Genomic DNA, 22,042 nt, shown 5'->3' with positions numbered 1-22,042 from the left:
CTCTCTCTTTTTTCTTTTTTCTTTTTTTTTTTTTTTTTTAACTTTGGTTTCCTCCTGGATGAGCTTACAAGTAAGGATTTTTGTCAAAGAAAATTTCAACAGAAGAAGTTCCCAGAACAAAAGACATATAAACATACACACTCAAAAACCCCACTGCACAAATACCTCTGCCTTGGCCACGACTACAAAGCCTACATGGCAATTTCTTCTGGGTACTGGTCTCTGGCACGCACTTTTAATACACTGAATATGCATAGTTTAATTTTATTTTGCATTCAAAGAGTTTAATTCCCCCTCCAGACCTTTGAAGCTCTGTTCTGAAGCAAACTGCAAACAAGCACTATGGCAGCACGGTTTTGATCTGCGTTTTTTGTGAAGTATGGATTTCAGAATTAAAAAAATGCCCTTGCTGATACGATCAAAGAAACTAATGAAAGTGTTAAAGCTCCTCAACAGTGCATATTAGCAGGTGAAGCCATAAGAATCATGAAATATCTGTACCCATGTCAAAATTCTATGCAAAGATCATTAAGCTATGGAAGAAACTGTGCATTTCTCAATATTGTCTCTCCTATAGCAACACTTGTAAAACAAATACAGTACTTAATGAGATTCAATTCAGAGCCAATAAAGCTCAGAGGAGAAAAAGCATTTAAATTCAGGTTTGTCAATCATGGATATTAAAATCTGAAGTCAACAGGAACAGCTAAGCGTGCAAAAATTTAGATGTGGAGATGAGCTTCGGTGTTTCCCTAAATCGAGGCCTGAACACACAAACTATGTATGAAAAAAGTCCTTGGCTCCAAATTTCAACTCATTGTTAGTGCCACATGAGGTTTTAGACTACTGACGTGTAAGGCTTATATACAGCAAAGCACTGTTTGTGGTTCTTGAGAGAGCTCTACTACAATCTGGCACGCGTGCCACAAAAATATTCAGCTTGGCTCCCAAACTGTGTAACTACCTTTATTCTAGGGTGAAAGATGATTGAAATGGTAATAATGTTCCTAGACGGCCAAAAATGTGATTCCAACTGGATAAATAAAGGGCCAAATAAATATTGTTTGGGTACAAATCGCTGAAATTTCATTAACCTCAATGTAGCTGTGCCAGCTTATGACGACAGCAAATGGGGCCAATAATTTTGCAGGCTTGTCACGACTTTTAACACAGTGCACTGAGAGAGGTCCTCGGGTCTTGAGTGATCACTCTAAGCCCAGCTGGCAATGCAGCTAAACATATTCTGGCTGTTCTATTTACATGAGGTACTCCGGGGCATGTTGTACATGACACTGCAAACCAGCTTCTAATAACCACTATGTGCGGAAGGACTTCAGGTATCTGATACCATTTCCCACTTCATTAAGGCACAGAAAACTCTGTGACTAACAAGGAGTGAAATTGTGATTTTCCTGTGGCATTTGGTTTGGTGGCATTTGCTTTCTGTCTACCTTCTACTTACCTATCTCCCTATACATGCACACAAAGGTGCACACGCCTATACGTAAATATGAATACATTTATACTTACACACACACCGAGAGCTGTACTTGCACGCAGAAAATTCCTCCCAAGGCAGACACCTCAGAAAAGGGTTAGGATCATTTGAAGGAGGGGGGAGAAAACTCAGATAAGGGCTAGGATGATTTAAAGGAGGGGGACAAAGAGCACAGGATTAAATAATGTGGAGTGTCTCATGTCTGTCACACACACAGAGGGATATTTCAACCTTTATATACAATCCTATAATGACATTCACCTGTGTGTAATGGGCTTTTTTTTTTTACTTATCACTCCTACTAACTCAGAAATCCATGCCTGCTATTTTGCATAGGACTTAACTTACCCCAGTTTAATGACTCCAATCTGTAAATTGCATCACCTTCGAGTAAAGGTTCTCAAAGGTAACTCTTGTTAGTTCTAGAAGACTTGCTTCTAAACAAATGCTATAAAAATGCTGAGTTTTATTATGTGAGAAATGAGTGGTTTTATTTGTCGCAAAAAAACCACGAGGGCACTTGGAACTGCTCTCTAAGAGTTTCCTTTGACATCCAAAGATAAATTTTAATAGGGCCTGTTCCTTGTGCTAGTGCGTATAGGAGCAAGAGGTGTCATATTTAGAAACTAAATGCAGGAGCTGAGGTAGGAGATATTTACAGCTCGGTAACTGAGATACTTATTTTAAATGGCAAATAAGCACATTGGCTGAAACTCTAGAATGAAAGCAATCAGTTGTCATAAATATTTGTGAAGTTCATTTTCTGTTTAGCCGATTAGGGGCAATTTGTCCCAGCAAAGTTGTGAAAACCTACTATTACACAGAGAGATTTAGGGGGGAAAAAAAAATAGGAAAAGGAAAATTGTGTACAAAAAAAAAAAAAAAGAAAAAAAATAACCAAAAGAAGGTAAGTGAGGTGACCAAAGACCAAGAGGAAACTGCTAGATGTCAGATACGCTGCCTGGCTCTTACATTGCTCTCATGTTGTTCTCTGGAAGAAGTGGAATTTCCAGGACTTTGGTGTTGGAAAGTATTGTTTCGTGGCTGGTGGTGGAAACAGTCTTCCCGGTGATTCGGTGGACCTGGTAGAAAGCATGGGGTCGCAGCAGGCGGTCGTCTGCAGTCCCAATGAACAGCTGTAGCGTGAGCGGCTCGCTTTCTAAGTAACCATGTAGCTGGCAAGAGAACAGAAAACGCCCACTGAGCACCATGCACATAAACTGCTGGGAATCAATTAAATTTTTATAAGCGGGAGTGCCTAATTCAAGGAGAGGACTTGTGACAGGTGCGATGTGTTAAGTTCCCCCCTTCCATTTTTCCTGTGATGTAATATTAGTACAATAAAAAGGTGCACTCAGAAAAAAATGTCTCATTATCCTAAAGGACCTGAGGGCACTCTAGATGGGCTGCGCCTTTGAGTGCTCCTGCTACATCCACAGAAAACTTTGCACAAATTCTGCTGCAGCGTTCAGCAAAAATCCACAATGAACTTGATGTTCCCTCCCGGTACCGAGGGAGGCAAAACCGACGGAGTTTGCAAGTGGAACAGACAAAGCTCATCCATCCCCGTGCTTCCTGGGTCATCCCTCATGCAGCAGCAGGCTGCTGCTCGTGACTCGTACCCTCATTGACCAATTTTTATGCTGGTAATTACCTCCCGGGACAGCACAGAGATCACATATACACAACCAGTAGCTCACCACGTGTGTCAAATTCTTGTTACAATCACACAAAAATCTCATTGAAGCTATCGCACCTGGCCATATTACAGCGACAAGTTATTTGTGCCACAGGCTGGGGAGGGAACAGGAGCAGAGCCTGACCTTACCCCCACCATCTCCTGTAGAAGCTACTCTGGGTTCCCACTGCTGTGGAATCCTCAAACAACATCCTGCTTAAAGCTGCCACCTGACATTGGGAAACAAGTCTCACAAAGCACAGTTATCTTGCAGTTGTTACCTGTGAAGCCTTGTCCCAAGGGAAGAGAGGACACAGCAACTTTAGGAGAGAGAAGCATGGGCAAGGTGGGCTGTCCCAGGAGATGCCCCACAGCAAACCTGCTCACTTTGTTGTAGGTTTCGTTTCCCCTCTGAATGGTTCAGGTGGGTTTTGGCCATGAGTTATTCACCATCACTGAATCTGATGGATCAAAATTTGTCATAATTTGGTGAGGAGCAACACTTTTATGGTGCATGCAAATTCAGAGCTAAGTGAATATAAAAGCAAATGGCGAAACTCGTGTCAAACCCCATAGGTAAATTCTGTGTTGTATTTTGTCAGCTTTCACTCTCCTTAAACCTTAAAAAATAATTTTTGGGTATCTCTCCACTGTATTTTACCATTTGACATCGGGAGTGCTATTAAAAACAAAGATCCTGAGTCGCTCTTACTCCTTGAGCACTGCAATATTCTGGTAGGTGCTTACACAGGCACAAAGCCTCCCCTCCGTTATCAAACACGCTGAATGGCAACAGGAATGCACAGTGGTAATGTTCCAGGTACCACGGTGACCAACACATGAGCAAGGAAGGACGTTGTGCTTAGACACATCCTCCATCGCTAATTGGGCACACTGTGGATTTTTCAACACTCACTTTGGTCAGAAGAGCCAAGAGGAAGCATTTCAAGTTGTGTGGCAAGTTTTATATCCTTACCTAAAGCACACAGATGCTGGGAGGACATAGCGACAGGAGGAGAACAAGGCTCATTTCCAGCACCACAGTATTTTATCAGCTCTGCGTTCCTGAGACACAACATGAAGGCAGCTCAGAGCCGGGGGGTTGTGATATGATACGATATATGAGGGGGTTCCATACCAATATTGTCACAGTGAAAACACACCAGTGGCAGTTTGAAAATCTACGGTATCAGCGAAACGACGAGGAGAGATGCCTGTACATTGCCTTCAGCAGGGTGCCACGGGCTGCAAGCCTCAGTCCAGACCCACTTGGAACACCCTCTTCCTACAACATCAGCACTGCACTGCAAAAAGGGGACTTTCTGGCTTTATCCCCCAGAGACAGGCATGCAGCCTGAGCTGCCGGTGGGTGATCACACGGGTGTGCTCCTTCTACAGCCACTGGCTGTACCGTGGGGAAGCCACCATCCTGCTCATCACCACTCTGCCCCCTCGCACAGCAGCCCTGCCTGTTCGGTAATTCCATCAGTGTGCATGAGCTGCACTGGCAGAGTGACCTGGATCTGTCCTGGGCTGATCTTACCTCACCTCGGCACCTCCAGAGCCCCAGCAGCGAAGCTGAGGTAACGGAAGATACTCAAGGTATCGTGGGGTATTTTTGGTCAAGGAGCAGCACGTGGGTTTTCAGAGGGAAAAGTAAGATAGTGTGACACGCCAGCCAAATAAATTCCTGTGCATTACTAGCGGTCACTTCTCCAACTCGTCATGGAGGGTGCTTTTTATGGGGAGTGTAAAATTAAAACAAACACATATTGAATTACAAGGCCACTTAAAACGTAAAAATAGACTAGCGAGTAACTCAAACCTCAATTCAGCAAAAGCAAAGTCGCACACCACGGTACCCATATGTTTTACTGAATACAGGCAAAGGGGACCAAAAACCTTGGTCTTGCACTGGGTTCTGCTATTTCAGGCTTTATCTTGAAATCTGAACTCAGCTGCCGCCGTATCTTGCAACCTACTGCTGAGTCTCAGCTTGTGCTTTTCCCACAGGTTTCCTACCAGGAGGCAATCAAACACCCACAGTCCTCAGTTTTGCACACCTGCCTTCCCCCGAGAAGTGTTCACATGCTGGAGAATAAATAATAAGTTCTCAGATGCATGTTTTGCACTGTTTTTTGTGATCTTCAAACTGAATTTATGTTTACTCTTTTTTTAAAAGGATCTGTCCTAGAGCCATTCTGTGCTTTGCTTTGGATCCATCACCCACAGTTACTTACTCCCTGACTTGGAAAGTGCCAGAAACATCCAGAAAGACTAATGTAATCACTATATGCTTGATTTTGCTGCCCTCAAAACAGGCAAAACCTGCGCTCATGTCACAAATGTTATGTCGTCTTCTGCGGTAGGAGGCACCTGATCTCCGATTTGTATTTCCATTTGAGCTTTACCCATTGCATCACATTATTTACTTTTATATTATGTCACATAATTGCATATGCCAACAAAAGCAATAAAAGAAAGCGATGCAAGGATTAACATTTAAAGGAGCACATACTGTGAATGACTTGTTTTAGATTACGCACCCAGCACACAATTTCTGTGACAGACAGTGCTGAACACTGGGAATTTTCAGAATGTTGAAGATGCCTGGAGAGTGAGCAAGATCCTGCTTACTCCCAGCTGGGCACAACGAGAATATTCTACAATTCCCTCCAAACATCGAAGAGCAATATTATTGTCACATCATTCAACAAAATGTCAAGAGGAGCGGTGCCAGTAAAGGCAGAGCTGCGGTACTCCATGCTGTTAAGATTTGTTAGCACATAGATGGAATATCAAACAAGAGCAGTGTAAAATGGGACGGGGGGGGAAAAGGGTGACTGAGCATTTTTCTAGGTGAGGAAAGATGTCGCATGTTCACATCCATGCATATTTTCCACACATGCTCTTGGGATACTGTACTTGGTGGTGTAGCGATTCAGTTTCCTGGCGTGCAACATGGGATGCGTGCGTCAGACACCCTATTTTTATCTTTTTCTCTGTGTAACACAGTCCAAAGCTCTTAATAACTCAGCGGCTGAGTATGGGTGACAAAGGTGCTCTCGGCTGAGACATTCATAAAAAAGGATGTGTCTTTCCTATCAAGCATGCTTTGCTTGGCAATACATAGATCCAAGCGGAAAGATCTGTACCTTCCCCTGCTGTGAAAGTGTAAAAGGAATTACTTGGAAAACAGGATCAGGAGCAGAATGTTTTTGAGTGAGTTTTCCTTCCAAAATAAAGGCCATGATACAGCAGGCACCTGATTCGGTACAAAGGAAAGATGCAGGAAAAACTTAAGTATGCAGATAAGAGTTCTGTGGTCAGTTTGTTTGGTGTTGAAACTAAAGTAGGTCACGTTGTCTTGCTCTGACCAATCACTGAATACTCTGTCCTTTTCCTTTCTGAGCAATACTCTTAAAAATATTTTGAACTGGTCTCAAGTGATATTTGCATTTATATTGTTTGAAGCTGCTAAGATCAAAATCAGATCTTAATTGTGGGCCTATTATATACTCCTCTAATTCTATCAGAAGTGATGCAGTCACTGGTAATTAACACCAGAACAGGACCGACTGCAGTCAAGCTCTTCCTCACCCTACACCATCTTACACAAGAGCGAGGAAAGGCTGGGCGACTGCGCCACCGCATCAAGCTTTCCCTGGGATTCCTACACCTCTCTGTCATCGCTTTCCCAACGCCATCTCCCACCAACACGTCTTGATTCTCACCAATAGATTGCTGCTCATCTCGGCACAGGGTGCCAAAGCAAACCCCAGCCTTTCCCTGAGGAGATGCGTTACGCACCGTGTGCTGGTGTTTCTGTGTGTCCAGTGCCACGGCAATGAACACCAGGCATCTTCCTCTGGTAGTCAGCAAAGTGTGAGGGAAACAGGGCTGTCACCCCTCGCAGCCATCAGCCGACTACAAGGCACTATCCAATTCAGTCCTCCAGACAGGACAACCTCAGGTTTATCACAGATGTGAGCACACCCGGCCTGCCTGGATTCCAAATGTGTGCCTGGTGCATATCTATTAAAGCTTTCAATCACAATTAAACAGACTTGAAAAACGATGAGCAGAAGGAGGTGAGGTGTTTCACCTCAACACAAGGACTAGAAAAAGAAAAAACAAAAAGCAAAACCTCCCCAAACCTTGCTATAGTTACCAAATTCTGAGGAATTTCTGCAAATGTCACATCCAATAACTCAAACGCTATTTTGGCTTCAGTGGTTATTCTACAGTCTGTGAGGAAAATTTCTATTATTTAAGCCACAGCATTTATTTTAAGAAACGCAGCTGAAATATTCTGCATGCTCCCTTCCAAGTGCTTTATGCTTTTGGCATGCTGAAGCATCTGTCGAAATGCTCAGAAAAGCTACCTGTCATAACAATACCTCTCTGTGCCTAGAGAGGCTCCTGGACGCCACCGAAAGAACGGTCCTGTTCTCACAGGACACACCAGCCAGGTACGCCGTCTGCACCACCCATGACATCAGTCAGGAAAAAATGGAGCTACACTATGTAATAGCCTTCAAGTGTACTTCCTGCAAAAACCCTACAGTGGCACATTCCTCCAGATACGGACTCTGCAAATACGTTAAATACTCACCATGGAATAATTTAGGGCTTAGCCTTGCCCCAGTGCATTCAGGGCAGAGCTTCCACTAATAACAAAGGCAGGGCACAACCAGGGACTTAGTATTCACCCTCAAAGCTAATCAGTAGCTTGTGCTTGAGACTCGAGGGTCTGCATTCTTAATGAGAATGATGTGCCAAAAAAACTCATAGGTAACTTCTGTATCAGCAATGCCTCTAGAAATGTGTGCGACTGTTCTTTGTATGTTTGGCATATAATAAAAACAACAAGTAAATACACCCATTTATGCCTCTAAAATATTAAGAACAATATCTATATTTTCTTATCTGACCATGTAACTTATGGCCATGCTGCTTGCAGCAGGTACTGCAGTGTTTATGCTTAGCAATGCCTTACACATCTGTCTGTCTCATTTGCATTTCCACAACTCTTAAGGAATATCTCAGTCAGTCTGGAGAGAACCATTAGTGAGACTAACTACCCAGTCTGGGGAAAGAGGGCTTCTTTCCCCCTTTTCCCCATCAATGTGTTGGAATGTAATTCTAATACTTACTAAAAAAGCCCAAACAAGAATAAAATCTATGAAATAGTGGCAATTTTTATGTAATTGCTGCTTGTCTCTTTAAACTAGAGATTAGGGAGCTACACAACAAACAGCTTTATTGCTAACTTTCTCAAGCAGCAGGTCTTTTTTTTCTGTTACAGTAACTGCACATGATGAATGAGAAAATGAAACAAATGGTCATGTTTTTAAAGTGAATCTAATATACAGACTCAATAAAATACCATCAGCGAGTGCTCAGTATCCTGACTTTTTAAAACCAAATCGAAGATCAAGCTGTTTAAACTACAAAGAAAGTGCACAAACATTTTGGGTATTGATTTCATCTGTGAGCACCAAGCATGCATAAAAATTGGGTCATCAATCTGATTTTCAAGAAAAAGAATTTACTTAGAGCTCCCGCGTAGAAGCACTCAAAGACAAAGTTGAGCCACCGCATCATGGGTTTAAACAGCAAGAGGGAAAAGTTGATCTCGCGGGCAATGACTGTCATGTGAAAGCACAGGCAAAGAGGGTGAGGTCAGGAGACACGGGCATCTATTCTCGTGTACACTGCAGAGATCCTGCCTGACCTTCGCCTGGGCAGCCCCTGGACTGCCCTGTCACCATGCCCCTGGGCTGAAAACTCCCAGGGACCTGCTGCTGAAGGCTCAAGGAGCCAGCAACCTACGCCCCCGGGGAAAAAAGTCAGGAAAAGATTGCCCTCCTCATTGCAAAATTCCCTCCATCTATTCTGGTATGTTTTGGCACTGAATTCCTCTGCTAGGGGAGGTCTGGGGAAAAAACACACCTCAGGTGTCTTGAGGCAGAGGGCTGCAGAGGCTCTCCTCTCCCCCTCCTCTCCAAAACTCAAGGGCTGAACACCAGGTGCCACGGGATGTGGCTTATGAAATCAGCTCAAACTGCCCCTCAGCTCCTCTGCTTAAGAAGGAAGCTGGGCAGTCCTCCTGCAGATCCAGGGGTGCTCTACATGCTGCAGGGCAGTGGCAGGGCACCAACAGGCAGCTGTATGCTCTGCTACAGAGCAGGGCTGGGGCAGGGGCTGGCAGCCTCCAGTCTGGAGATGCAGGACCCCACAGGGCAATGAGCAAGTTAACCTGGCAGTGGCAATTCAATCAGACAGGCAGCATCCACAGAGCACTGATATGTGTGCCTTGGTTTGGAGTGCTGCAGCATCCCTGTCTCTTTCCAGCTGTTTCTCTCCAACTTCAACCTCACGCACTCCAAGAGTACATGCTTCAGTCACCGCCATACCACCCATGTGCTCCTTGTGCTTTTTAGGCTCCTAAGGCTGCTGTGCACCTTAGGACTGAGAGAGGCACGTCATCCTGACCAGGGTGAAGGAGAACCTCTTCTCCTTGCCAGCAACCAAGCAAGCAATACGGGGTGATGGTTTCTGGATGAGGTGCAAAGCTCAGTTCCAGACTCCTTGTCAGTGTGTATTCAAAACGGAGGTGCTAAACTTGGGCAGCTTGGATGCTCCACGAGCCAAAAAAAAAAAGAGGAGCATCTTACTCAAAACAGCAGAACAGACTGACTTCAGAATAAAAAACAAAACACAGCAAAACAAAACAAACCCCCCAAAAACCAACCAAACAGAAAACACCTCCTTAGGAGCCGAGGTGATTCTCTGGCTGTGGTAAGATTTTGCTGAACTTTATCTGATACAGTTAAGCAGAAAAAATGAATAAATTGCACTGTGTGACTAAACAGGGTACTACTCCTTAGTCCTTCCCTTACTTCAAGTAAAACTGTAACAGGAATTCCTACAGGTTTTTTGTGCTGCTTTCAGGATTTATTTTTCCTTTCTAGAACTGATTTTCCTTGGATTCACTCAAACCCTGTTTTAAAGATCCAAATGTAGTCAGAGCTGGTCCACAAATAAAAATAAGATGGTTTGCTCCTGCAAAAGGCCAAGCCTGGGGCGAGGGTGAGGGCTGGATGGGAGAAAAGTGAATGGAAACAGCAGGAGTGTGTTTTATGTGGCACTTTCTAGTGCTGCCACTTGGACCTTAACTCAACAGTGCAGCAAAAGAGCAGCTGTTCACATCAGGATGAATAAAGATCTATATAAAACTTCCAGCTGCAAATACGCTAAGGAATTATTAATCTTAATGTAACAGAGACGCTGTACACTCAGTCACTGGCTCACAAGTAATTTCAGTCTCTATCCAGGGAAAAACAGCCTTCGTGGCTGCTGGCTCTCAGCACAGCCATGAAATCTCCTTGTCTAAACAGCCGTAAGATGCTGCTCCCTATTTCTGGGAAGGATTTTCCTCCTAAAAAATATGCATACCTAGTAACCAACCCAAGTCACACTCCTCCTAAAACTATTAGACTCACAAGGGGAATGCCCAAAAGAAAAAGGAGTTACTAATAGGATGAATTTGTAGGTCCTGGGTACCTTATTCCCTGGGACACCAGGAAATCATTACTGCTTTCATGACATCTTCTACCACAAGACAGAAGAAATGTCCTTCTCCTAATCCTTGTTGCCTCACCACACTCCAAGGATTAAAATTCCGAGTCTGGAAATAAGTCCAACACAATAGTGCCCTCCCTGAAACTACCCAACCCCTCACTTTACTTAAGTTTCCACTCCAACATTTGCCCTCAGCATCCGTAACAGCTCTCAGTTTGGACAGTCATACCCGTGGCCAAGTATGAGTTAAAAAAAAAAAAAAAAGCACAAGAGCGCCGTGAAAGGAATTTATTACATATTCTTAGGCAGATACCCCTGGCAAGCTTGTACTTGTGAACCTGCCTTTCGTCACGCCGCTGACGCATCGCTCGCACCCAGCACGCTCCCGTTTGTGGGTGAGCACAGCCTGGCCTGGGATCCTGGGGCGTGTGTTGGGCGCCGTCAGCGCAAGTGGGATGGGCACAGTGCCCTTCACCGGTGCCCATCCCAGCCACTGCCAACATCAGTGACTTCTCCAAGCCTGAGACACACCCTCCCTCAACGCCACGTTTTAACCTGGCGGCTCACTAGTGCTTCGGTAGCTGCGTGACTTTGAATTCTCACCCTTGCAAACCCGAGGACAACGGGGTGCCCCTCGGGGATTATCTGATTCAGGGTCAACGCTTCTGAGGTGCACATCAAGACTAACGCTGGGTCACGTGGGACAGGGGCAACACAGTTCCAGGCAAAAAGCCTTTGGGGTTCAGAGGCACCAGTGAGACTAGAAATGGCTGCCCTTCCCCTAAATCTTAACTCCTATCCAAATGACATTTATTTAAACTGCTACTGAAGACAGAAAGCTGGGGCTATGTTTAAAGGCTTTATCTCTGTAAATATTTGGAGAGCTATAAATACTGAGCCATATTCATAATACGAATATTGCACTTACTGTTCTGTTGCCATGAAAATTACTATAAATACACTTCCAATTCTTAATTTCTCTGATTTGCCAAGAACTCGTTTAAAAAGATGAAAAAAAAACTTATGTGAGACATTTTGCTATTTAATTAGTCAAAGGCCATAGCACAGAGCAGGCACTGAAAACTCAGTGATGGAGGCAGACAAAGCACGTAGTGCACTAGCACTCTATAAAGCTGTTTGTCCCAAGTGAGACTTATTATAATCAGACAGTCCACGAGTCAAGCCCTGACTGCTTTCTGTGTTTGGGGAAAGGAGGGAGAGTGAAGGGAGATTGCCTGGAGGTCTGAAATAAACCTCCTCCCTTCTTCTGCAAGTCACATGAACACCAATGGGTTCCAAATTTCACAGTACTTCTGTCCATTTTTCATTGGGGGTTTTTTTGGGTTTTTTTGGTTTTTTTTGGTTTTTTTAATGTAGGAATGAATTAAAAGAAGGAAAGTATTTCAAGGCATAAAAGTGTCTTGGATGAAGTAGCAGTGAGCTGGGCATAGACTGAGTTCCCATCTTCAGCTCTGCCACAGTTTTTGTTTTATGAGAGATACATCACTTGATTTGAGCAGAAGAGAAAATCATAACGACTTCTTACGTAGTTTCCAGACTGCTTTATATTTAATCAACTTGTGCTTCAACCTCCTTATAAAACAAAAGCCATTAACCACAGTGCCATGTGGCTGGGTAACCCTTTCTTCATGAGGAAAACACAGCAATTCTAGCCCCCCTGTTTCCAATCCCTGCACAATTTACACTCGCATTCCTTGGGAATAAAGGAGAATAATGCTCTCTGGAGTCAGAGAAGTGCTGTCTGCATGTGTATGTTCCTCAAGCCAGGTTCCACTTCTGTTGTTTCATGTTGTGCATGTTGCTGTGATAAGAATAAGATTCCTAAACATTTGTGACTCCTGTCTAAGAGCAGAAAGGGGCAGTGGCCTTTGCCAGGACTCTACACACTTCAGGTCCTACTCTCCTTCCCCAAGCCACCTTTGATCCACCTGGTCCCACAGCTCCGATTACGCTGCAGTTTTATCTGAGAACATGCTTCCATGGAAAGGATCTTAATGCAGCAATAAAAATAGGTCAGGTATATGTTATAGCTCAGATTCAACGTTTTGACCTCCAGGACAGTCTGATTAAACTATGAAAAATCCAGAGAGACTGGATTCCACACTGTGAGCTGTTTAAGAGCAAGCGTGATGCTGTTAGTTGATGTCCCTTTTTTTGACTAAATAAAACCCCAAACGGACAGAACAGACCAGACTCTGACCAACGAGCATAACACAAACTGCTCTGCCACAAGGGCTACAATGAACTGAAAAGCCTGTGATCTCCAACAGCAAGTAAATAAAATAAGCATGAAAGTCTCCTAGATAAACATATAGGGACTATTCTCAGTCAGCCATTCTAAATATTGTCACGTTGAGTAACATTATTTAGCAACAGCTGTTGCACTAGAATTTCTGACTAGAATACTGACAAGCTAATACCACAACTCTGTTTAATGCCAGTAAGACAGCCAAATAAAATGTTGAAAATATTAACAGCAGAACTTGCCAATAAAAGCTTTACAGAGTGGCTTATCTGCTGCTGCAAATGGATGACACCTTGCTCCAGTCAGTGGAGCAGGACTGCAGTGTACGACTGGGAATCGAGGAGGATGCTGAGGGTAACACTTTCTCCTATGAAGGGAGATATGATGAGGAGGTGATGGTGACCAGGACCTGTGTTTTTACACGTAAACCAAGACAGCGTCTCTATCAACCTGCTGACTTCAAACATGAGGCTCTAGCACGGGCCAAGTTCTAAGCCAGAGACAGGAATGCCAAGCTCTTTAACGATGCTGCTCGTCCCAGTCATGCTCAATCCTTACCTGGGTATGCAGCCTAAGAAGTGCATCTGAGTCTTGGCAAACTGGTAAGATCTTAAAGCCTGCTGAGCACAGTTGCAAATAGTTGCACACAATATATTAAGTCAAAAGAAAAAGGGAAAAGCCAGGTGATTCATGACACGTAACTTTTAACACGTACAGGCTGGACAACAACAGGGTCTAGTCACCTCGGCTGCCGTCACAGCCAGCAAAATGAGACAGGCACTCTGAAGGTGTGACTTACGCAGGCTGCTTCAGATGTTAACATCAGAATAAAATTAATAGCTCTCCATACTGACAAGCCTTTCCCTGATTACAGAGAGAAACTAAGGCAATTAAATCAGGTGCAGACATCTAATAAACCCTAAAACATAGACTTGCCCCTGCCACCTGCCCAGACCACAGTTCAAAGCGTGAGTGTCCCACAAACCCAGGGCAGTGCTGCAAGAGAGGCACGCTGAGCTTCTCCCAAAGAGACATGGAGCAGAGATCTTGTGAGCAGCCCCCTGCAGTGGCAGAGCCCACTCCAGACACAATGGTCTGCACTTCATGAACCATTCTAGTTTGGGCAGTCACCCAGAGACCATTGACTTGAATGGTGATACTCTGCAGTTCTTTTCCCCGCCCAAAGGCAGCTCCACCAAGCCACAGCTTAAATTCTGTGCTTTGGCTTCTCCACCCTGACATTGAGGACCTGCTGTACTCTGGTCCTAGAATCAGCCCCAGCACAGGGTGGGCAGAATATGGTCACAGCTGGGAGGCAGACACTTCACCAGCTCCCTCCACAGCCTCCCTCCCTGTGTCTTCGATGGGAATAATCACCCCTCCCTCCCTCCCTCCCTCAGAAGAAGGGAGGCACAAAGCAGCAGCTCATTTCCCTGCAAAGACCGTAGCAGCCCCCCTAGGCCCAGCACTGCTCCCGACCTCTTCTCTGGAGCAGACAGGAAATTCTGGAGCAGCACCATGTGCAGTTTCAGTGGCCTTGCTGTTTCCATCGTTTCAAAATTGGACTGCACATTAAAATCATAATAAAAATACAATCCTGAGCCCTATTCCTCCTAATGACTATTTTAATATTAAATTCAAATACATATTACATACCTTTTTCTATTACAAAAATGGAAAAGAGAATTTGCTAATAACTGGAGAAACTAAAGGCCAAATTTCATCATATTTTTCTCTATTTTTACTCAAACTGGAGGAAAAGAATTCTTTTCTCACCAGGCCATTTTCCTACAAACATCTGCTATTACAGCCAGGCTTCTTGGTTAATGCTGCCCTGTGATTAGAGCAACTTCCCCTGTAAAATCTATTTGGGCTAAGAGTTTCAGGGGGTTCATTTATGCTAGCAAAACAGCAGAGCCATAGCCCACTGCACTGCCTTGTTCTTTGCAAAACCTCTCCAAGCTGCCTCCACCTCAACCAGGCCTCTTGCAGCCGACAGTGGGGCTATGTCAGTTCGCATATTTTAAGGTTTTCCTCACAACTGGGAGGGATTTAGGAAATGAGGCTTTGATGTATTCAGGACATGTGCTTGAGATTGCTTGTGTACCTCGATGCTAGCACATGTGCCGGCAAGTTGTGGTCTGAATTTGTTTGTCCCTGGAAACTCATGTTTGCAGCTGGGTGGAGTTTGTGTCAAATTCTACAACCCTATGCCGTTTTGTGGTCAGTAATACTCTATAACCTGCATTCAGTAGCAATATTCAAGTCTATATTAAGGAATATTCTATTACTGCAGAATAAGAGCTACAACACATAAGGCCCACATAATGAAAACAACGTCATTGTTGTTAAATTTGAAAGCCATTTACAAAGTTATTGCAGGATTATTAAGGATGATTGATTAATAAACACAATCTATAATATTTTTAATATATATATATGACATTCCAAACCATTTTATGAATTCCTCTAACTATGGAGAGAGATTTATATATTTTATGTAGCTTTTTTTTTATTCTGATATGACAGGCACTATCTAAATGCTGTACATATAAACCAGACTGCTCTATGCTCCACTTTCAATCAGATCAAATACTCTCCCACAGCATAGGAGCTGTTACAAGATCTTAATACAGAGTTCTGATAGAAGTGGCAAGATTTTTGCCTTTTTTCCAACAGGTAGTATCTTCTGTGGACTTATCCAAGACAAAAAGCAAGCTGACCTACAGCAGTCACACTTCTTCAGTACTTCTCAACTTAAGTCATGCTACTCCTGTTCAAGTCAATGAGAACTTTATGGCTAAATCTAACCCTGCATGCTTTGCCATTTTTCTTCGGTGTTTTTGTCCTAGAAATGCAGGCACTTGGTACATATATACCAGCATGACTGTATTAAAAGCTACAGCAGGTAGAAAATAATGCAGACCAGGGAAATTTTGGTTTTGACTCTCTCATAATCAAAGCTATGCACAAAGCACAATGAGGCACAGTAAATACAGACGTTTCACACAGACAAGCACGAAAATCTTCCAAAACAAAGAAAATTAAATTATCTTTCAACTAAAGAACACACTGCAGTGAAAGACTAAATGAGCAATTCTAATTAAAACCATGCTGTGAATCTCCTACTTTCCACCATTTAAAAAAAAAAAAAAAAAAAAATCAGCTAGTGTTTGTGCATTTACAGCCACCCTCCAAAACCAGTCAAGCAGCTTTCCAGCCAAACAATGATAGACACAGCATCTCAGAAGTACAAAACATACTGAAATTATTTCCATAGCAATCATAACAACGACACGTCAGGCCAGGATACGCAGGGGAAGGGGGTGGCAGCAGGAGCTCAGCCCCTCACTGGCCCCAGAGCCACCCACGCAGAGTCCATCCATCCCTTCGCCCCACGGTCGCATCCAGCATGCCAGCCAGGGAGCTCCAGCATGGGAGCTCACTTTGGCAACACTGCAGCTCATCCCAACTAGGCACCTGCCCCGCACTTGGAAGCGAAGCGTTACATCCCTGCGTGCACACACACAGGAGAGCCAAGGCGCTGGTAGCCCTGGCCACCGGCAAGCACAGGCAGCATTGTGCAAGCCCTGCTCCAGCTTCTTAATCCTGACACGTCGCAACCAGCTCACGCTCAGGTCTCTCTCTCCTTGCAGTGCTGAACGGAGCAGCTGCCTCAGGTGAAGACGCTAAGACAAGGGATGAAAACTTGGGACTAACCCTCTGTGCCTGAGCCGCACTCAGGCTTCACGCACAGCTCGGCTCTGAGCAGCTCTCCAGAAACGAAACGTGATCTCTCTCCCAACCTGCTCCCTTCTAGTTATTTATCTGTTTGTGCAGTCACGATGTGCTGCGGGCTTCTTGAAAGCTAGCCACTGTCCTTTCACGGGCAGAGAGCCGAGGGGATGGGAACGTGAGTCTTATTAAATAGAGTCAGTATGGGCAACCATGTCCTGTGCAGAACATGCACGATATGCTGATACTGCTGTTTTGATGCGGGCACAGGGACAGGAATCAGCTAAATATAGCACGCTTCAGTGTAAATTATAGACCTAAATTACATGAAGAAAGGCACAGTTTGCCCAAAGACGGAGGAAAGCAATGGGAAGATCCTGGACACGGATGGAAAGCTTGGCTCCAGTATCATCATGCCTGACTTGCTATCAAGACATCCAGTAAAAGCGTCAGAGGCACAGAGACTTCACGGCCATTAGATGAGGACAGGCTAAAGGGGTGGCAGAACAAAAGAAGATGCAGTCACCCTAAGGGATCCCGAAATCAAAGGGACCAAAGACAGAGGCAGAGAAAAAGGAGAGCCCAGTTAGCAGCATTCGCCTGAAAGCCATCAGAAAGAAGCAGCAACATATGAGGAACCTGCAACAGATGCCCAGTGCGTCAGATTTTTAAGAGGCAAAACTCAGTAGATTTCCTGAAAAGCAGCACAGAGGTCTGCAGGAACAGAATGCAGCTACTGCAACTTGCTCCCCTTTATCACGCTATTTTCAGGCAGCTGGCAGCCCCACACGCTCACGCCTGACACCCAATCCCTTGTAACACCCGCACAAGGCAGTGAAAGTGTTTTAATCCAGATTTTGTAGCCAAGTAACCTGAGAGACAATACACTGCACAATTAATTGCCAGTTAATCAACGTATTCTTTCTTGGTAGAAAACTGACGTGCATATTCAACATTTAATCCCACTTTATGATTAAGTGCTCTGTTCCTCTGAGGATCGCTTTGCTCAGTCTCTTACATTTCTTCTCCCTTACATTACACAGACCGGGACCAGCAATATTTTTTACATGAGTAGGACTGCAAGCGGCAAGGGAGCAGTTCTCTTTCTGGTGAGGACTATTGGTTTTCTCCAGGATTCTCATTTGGTTCTAACACCATGTTACCAGTGCCCCAAAGAGAATAACTCACTGAGGAGGACTCCAGTGCCTCCAACTCCCCAAAACATACCCACTCTGTACCTGCAAGCATTTACTGCTTTGAGCAGGGCTGCATTTGAAACCTACGCAGCAGACTTTTAAATCCCAATGTACATAACGTCTGCATGCAAACCAAAAGCAGGAGTTCCTCCAATTTACTGGGTACTGAAACATTAAAAACAGGTGTTTAAAAACTGTATTACAAATCTGTCTGTAACCTATATTATTTTTACCACGTGCAAGTAAATTGATCGCTAGCATGTTTAAACTGTTTCGGTGAAAAGAGGCAACTCCTGCTAAATTATTTCTTGAACACGTGGAGGGAGGAGAAGTTTATTTGATTTCACTGCACTGACAGCCCGCAAACAAATTTTACTTATGTGTATGTACATAGCAGATGCTGTAATGGATCATCCCCCTTTCACGGCACGTATCAAAGAAGATCTTGAGCTATTCTTCACAAGGAAAGAAATTATAAACCCCTGCTCATAATGAAAGCTGCAACATACTTCAAGAGAGCAACTGAGTAATTTGACACCATATTTTCCACTGATTCAGCCCGTTAGCTGAAATAATGACTAATTAAAATGGAAAATCTGTATTATAACCACATATACTGAAATTCCAGATCACAAGGTAGGTTGCAGATGTAATTTTTTACTCTTCTTGAATATAAAAACTAGAAAGTATAAAACCAGAAATTCCAGTGGAGTTAGGCCGGTGTGAAAGGGATCTGAAATTTGAACTGGCCCCCAGTATGTCTTCATACAGAATGCAGGCAATATAATTTTCATGATGTATGTTTTATGTAATTCGGAGTACCAAGAAAAAAAAAAAAAAAACACAAAAAAAAACACAAAACACCTTTGCCCTGAGATATTACTTTTAGGAATAGAGGACAGATGTCTAGTTGCCAAAGCAGACTTGTAAAAAATTAATCACCTGCCTCATGCAGGTTAGCAGTATTTGGCAGGTAGGTTAGCTCAGCTTATAATGAAGCATCTGGCTTCTGGTAAAGCTGCATTTTAATTTTAACTGTGTTTCATTTCAGTTTTTGGGCACATGCGCAATAATCTGACAAGTCTGGAGTAGATTTGCTGGTTGGTAACTTTGGTGTAGGTCTTCTCAGCTGCAACCAAAACTAAGTCAAGTGACAACTGTGGTTCATGCCCAGACCACAGCCTCACATAGCACCTTAAGCTCCCTGAAAAGCAGCGTCTTCTCTGCCTTCTGATCCTGTGACTCTCATAATTTCTAGGTGTTCTCCCTGATGGATGCATTTTTAGTGCAGGGGTGCTTCTACCACAAATTTACTGGGAATCCCCACCCCCACCACCATCAATGGTCCTTGCGAGAGATCCATCACTGTGCAGATGCAGGAGCCATTTTTTGACATGAATAACTCAGGCATTGGAAAGATGTTTTCAAAAGACAAAGATGTATCAGAGCATGAATCAAGCAACTGCCAGTTTTTGGGTTTTACACGACGACCACACTTTAAGCTTTCAAACGTGCCCAAACCCTCAAGAATGTCACTGGTTGATGGTTTTTTCTCTTCTTGTACCATTTAAGCTGAACTTTTTCTTTCTAATACTTTTTCTAAAAAGAAATATACGGGACAACAGATCATACTATAGGGTCCTGAGCTCTACAGATCTTGACAGAGGAAAGGAACTGGGAATATTTAGCTCTGAAAGCACATTCGCAGCAGACTCCCTAGCAGTATCACGAATGCCTTTTGCCAGGCTGCTGTGGCTTGGGCAGGTATTTTCCTAGTACCTCACTGCAAAGAAATCACCTATTTCAGCTGCTGAATATATTCATTTTTTGTTTCCATCTTCACTGAACACCACCCAGTGACAGATACTGATCAGGCCCACAGACACACTTAAACTCTATTCAGGTATGTAGAAAAAACAAGGCTAGGGGAATTCTTATCTTGATTGGGACCTACCTGATCTCTTGTGGGAAAGGGGAATGGCAACTTCTAGAAAGAAAATTCAAGAAACAAACAGAGCAAGAGACACCACATCTGCAACTTTTAGCAGGAGTGATGCAATATTAAGCACAGGGCAAAAAGGATGGAAGGGGCAAAAAAAAAGCACTGCACTCAAACAGTCAAGGATGAGTCCTGATTCCTCCCTTGAGAGCAGCAATACACACTTTGGAGGTATACTTCCAAAATAATGATGAATTGCCCTTTTAGACGAAGAAAAACTCTGCAGAATAAACTGTCCACAATGCAAGCAGTGCACCAAGTAAAAGGATGCATGATGAGACCTGAGAAAAAGAAAATGAGGAATCAGAGAAGACTATTACATTTATGTTCTGTCTTTTTTGACCTTGCACAGACTTCCATCACATTGTTCCTAGACACTCAGGGTGCGTATGCTGCTGGTAACCAAAATCAACCTGACAGGAGAAGCAGAAAGGATGGCTCTGTGAGCAGTGCTGGAGAGAAAGACGACTACTCTGCTTCCTCCCTAACCTAGAAGGTTTTTGCCAAATCAACTGCCAGCAGAGGACAACTGGAAGATAACCCACACAGCGAGAGCAATGCCACTGACTCCCTTGTCTCAAAGAACAAGGAAGAAAGTGAACTGGGAGAGGCCAAGGAAGAGGAAAGTCAAGAGCCGTTATATCATCCCCTCTCATAACGGAATGGAGACGGCACCAGTGGAGGAGTAGGAATGCTTTCCATCTCCTCCTTCCTCAAGGCCATCACCAACTTCTGCTTTGCCTGCAGTCAGTGAGTCCAAACTGAAGGCAATCCTAGGGCTAAAGCCTTCAGGCTGGAAAGCCAGAGCCAGATTGAATATCTCAGCCTCCTAACAGCCGGGATATGTACTGCAGCGTCCATCACACTGAGCGTGGGCGAGGTATCATTTTTAACAGCAGGGAGCAGAGTGCATCCCCCAAAGCGCAGGCTGATGGAAACTTCGTTTTTCATTTGGAAAGGGCTGCTGTACCAAACAGAAGAAGCCTGTCCCCAGGATGGCTCATAAATCAGAGCTGAAGTTGCATTTTCAGGGTCACGAAATCTTCTCCGCCTGACAGCAGCACACTTTCCAGGATGGCTCCCTTCTGGACTTACCCCTCCTCAGGGAGGCCATAAGCTAAAGATACAGCTGTGCTTGTGGAGCTACTCTGTGGGACCAACTTCACACAAAACACCAAAAAGAGAAACTCCCCCCTTCCCAAAATACTCTCTCCTAACCAAAAAAAAAAAAGAAAAAAGTGATGAAAAGCTTTCAATGCGCGTTCTTCCATTTGCTGGATTTATAGAAGCAATAGCAGCCTTAAAACATCTGCCAAATCATTGTACTTTTCAGTTTTGATTATGTGTCTGCTAGTTTGAGGTTTAGCTTTAACTACACAGATGCAAGAAGTGAGAAAGCCATTCAGGTTAGATTTATTCTTCTAAAACAGGCTATAAAGTGTAGGCTCCCTGTCTGGTTTGTTGTGTGAATTCCGTGGCTTTGTGCTATGACGTGCAACCTGGCTAACAGGTGCTTGCCAATGTCTTTATAAGCCCACCATAAGAAAGGATTATATTTCCATCTGAACAAAAGGGTGATGCTATGCTGCCTTCTTCTAAAAAGGAGTTAAGAACAGCACAGAGAGGAAGTCCACTGCGGCATGACGAGCTGAATCACTGCTTACTAACAAGAACATGGCCCCTACTCTGCCCTGACAGACTCGGAGAGGGAAGGGGAAAGCGGCTAACACGATTTTTTCCACATCCACTCTTCCTGGTTAGGTGTCAGATGGCCATGAGCTGGACCCACAAGGGGCTGCTTTTTCCTTCCCCTTGACTCACCCAGTAATGGTGGTAGTTCTGTTGTTTAAAACAAACTTGCAGCACTGGGGGACCCCTACCAAGAGAAGCCCATACGCACACACTGCAAGTATATGAGAAGTCCAAAAACATAACCATGGGGTCACTCTTGCATCAGAGCATTGCTGCAAAGGACTTGCCCATCTCTGTCTGGAAGAGCCATCCTCTGGGCTTCCTTATACCTTCATCTTCTTCCTGTCATCAATGGTGAACACCTCTTTCCAGTCCTTAGCTCTTCATTTCT

At 44.1% G+C, this 22,042-nt stretch overlaps 1 protein-coding gene across 3 annotated transcripts in view; it reads right to left on the bottom strand.

Moving 5' to 3' along the window:
• NFATC1 (nuclear factor of activated T cells 1) overlaps positions 1-22,042 on the bottom strand; it is a 109,927-nt gene that overhangs the window by 63,276 nt on the left and 24,609 nt on the right. For all 3 annotated transcript variants that reach the window (XM_027886553.1, XM_027886554.1, XM_027886550.1), the window contains exon 4: positions 2,471-2,673. In XM_027886553.1, the coding sequence (XP_027742354.1) occupies positions 2,471-2,673 (203 nt within the window). The remainder of the gene's footprint in view (positions 1-2,470; positions 2,674-22,042) is intronic.

This window comes from Empidonax traillii, unplaced genomic scaffold (genome assembly GCF_003031625.1).
Source record: "Empidonax traillii isolate 1590-97213 ecotype Southwest subspecies unplaced genomic scaffold, ASM303162v1 scaffold189:size1549363, whole genome shotgun sequence".
Classification (NCBI taxonomy): Eukaryota; Metazoa; Chordata; class Aves; order Passeriformes; family Tyrannidae; genus Empidonax; species Empidonax traillii.
The sequence above is the reverse complement of the archived record's forward strand: the minus strand, read 5'-3'. Positions and strand labels throughout refer to the sequence as shown.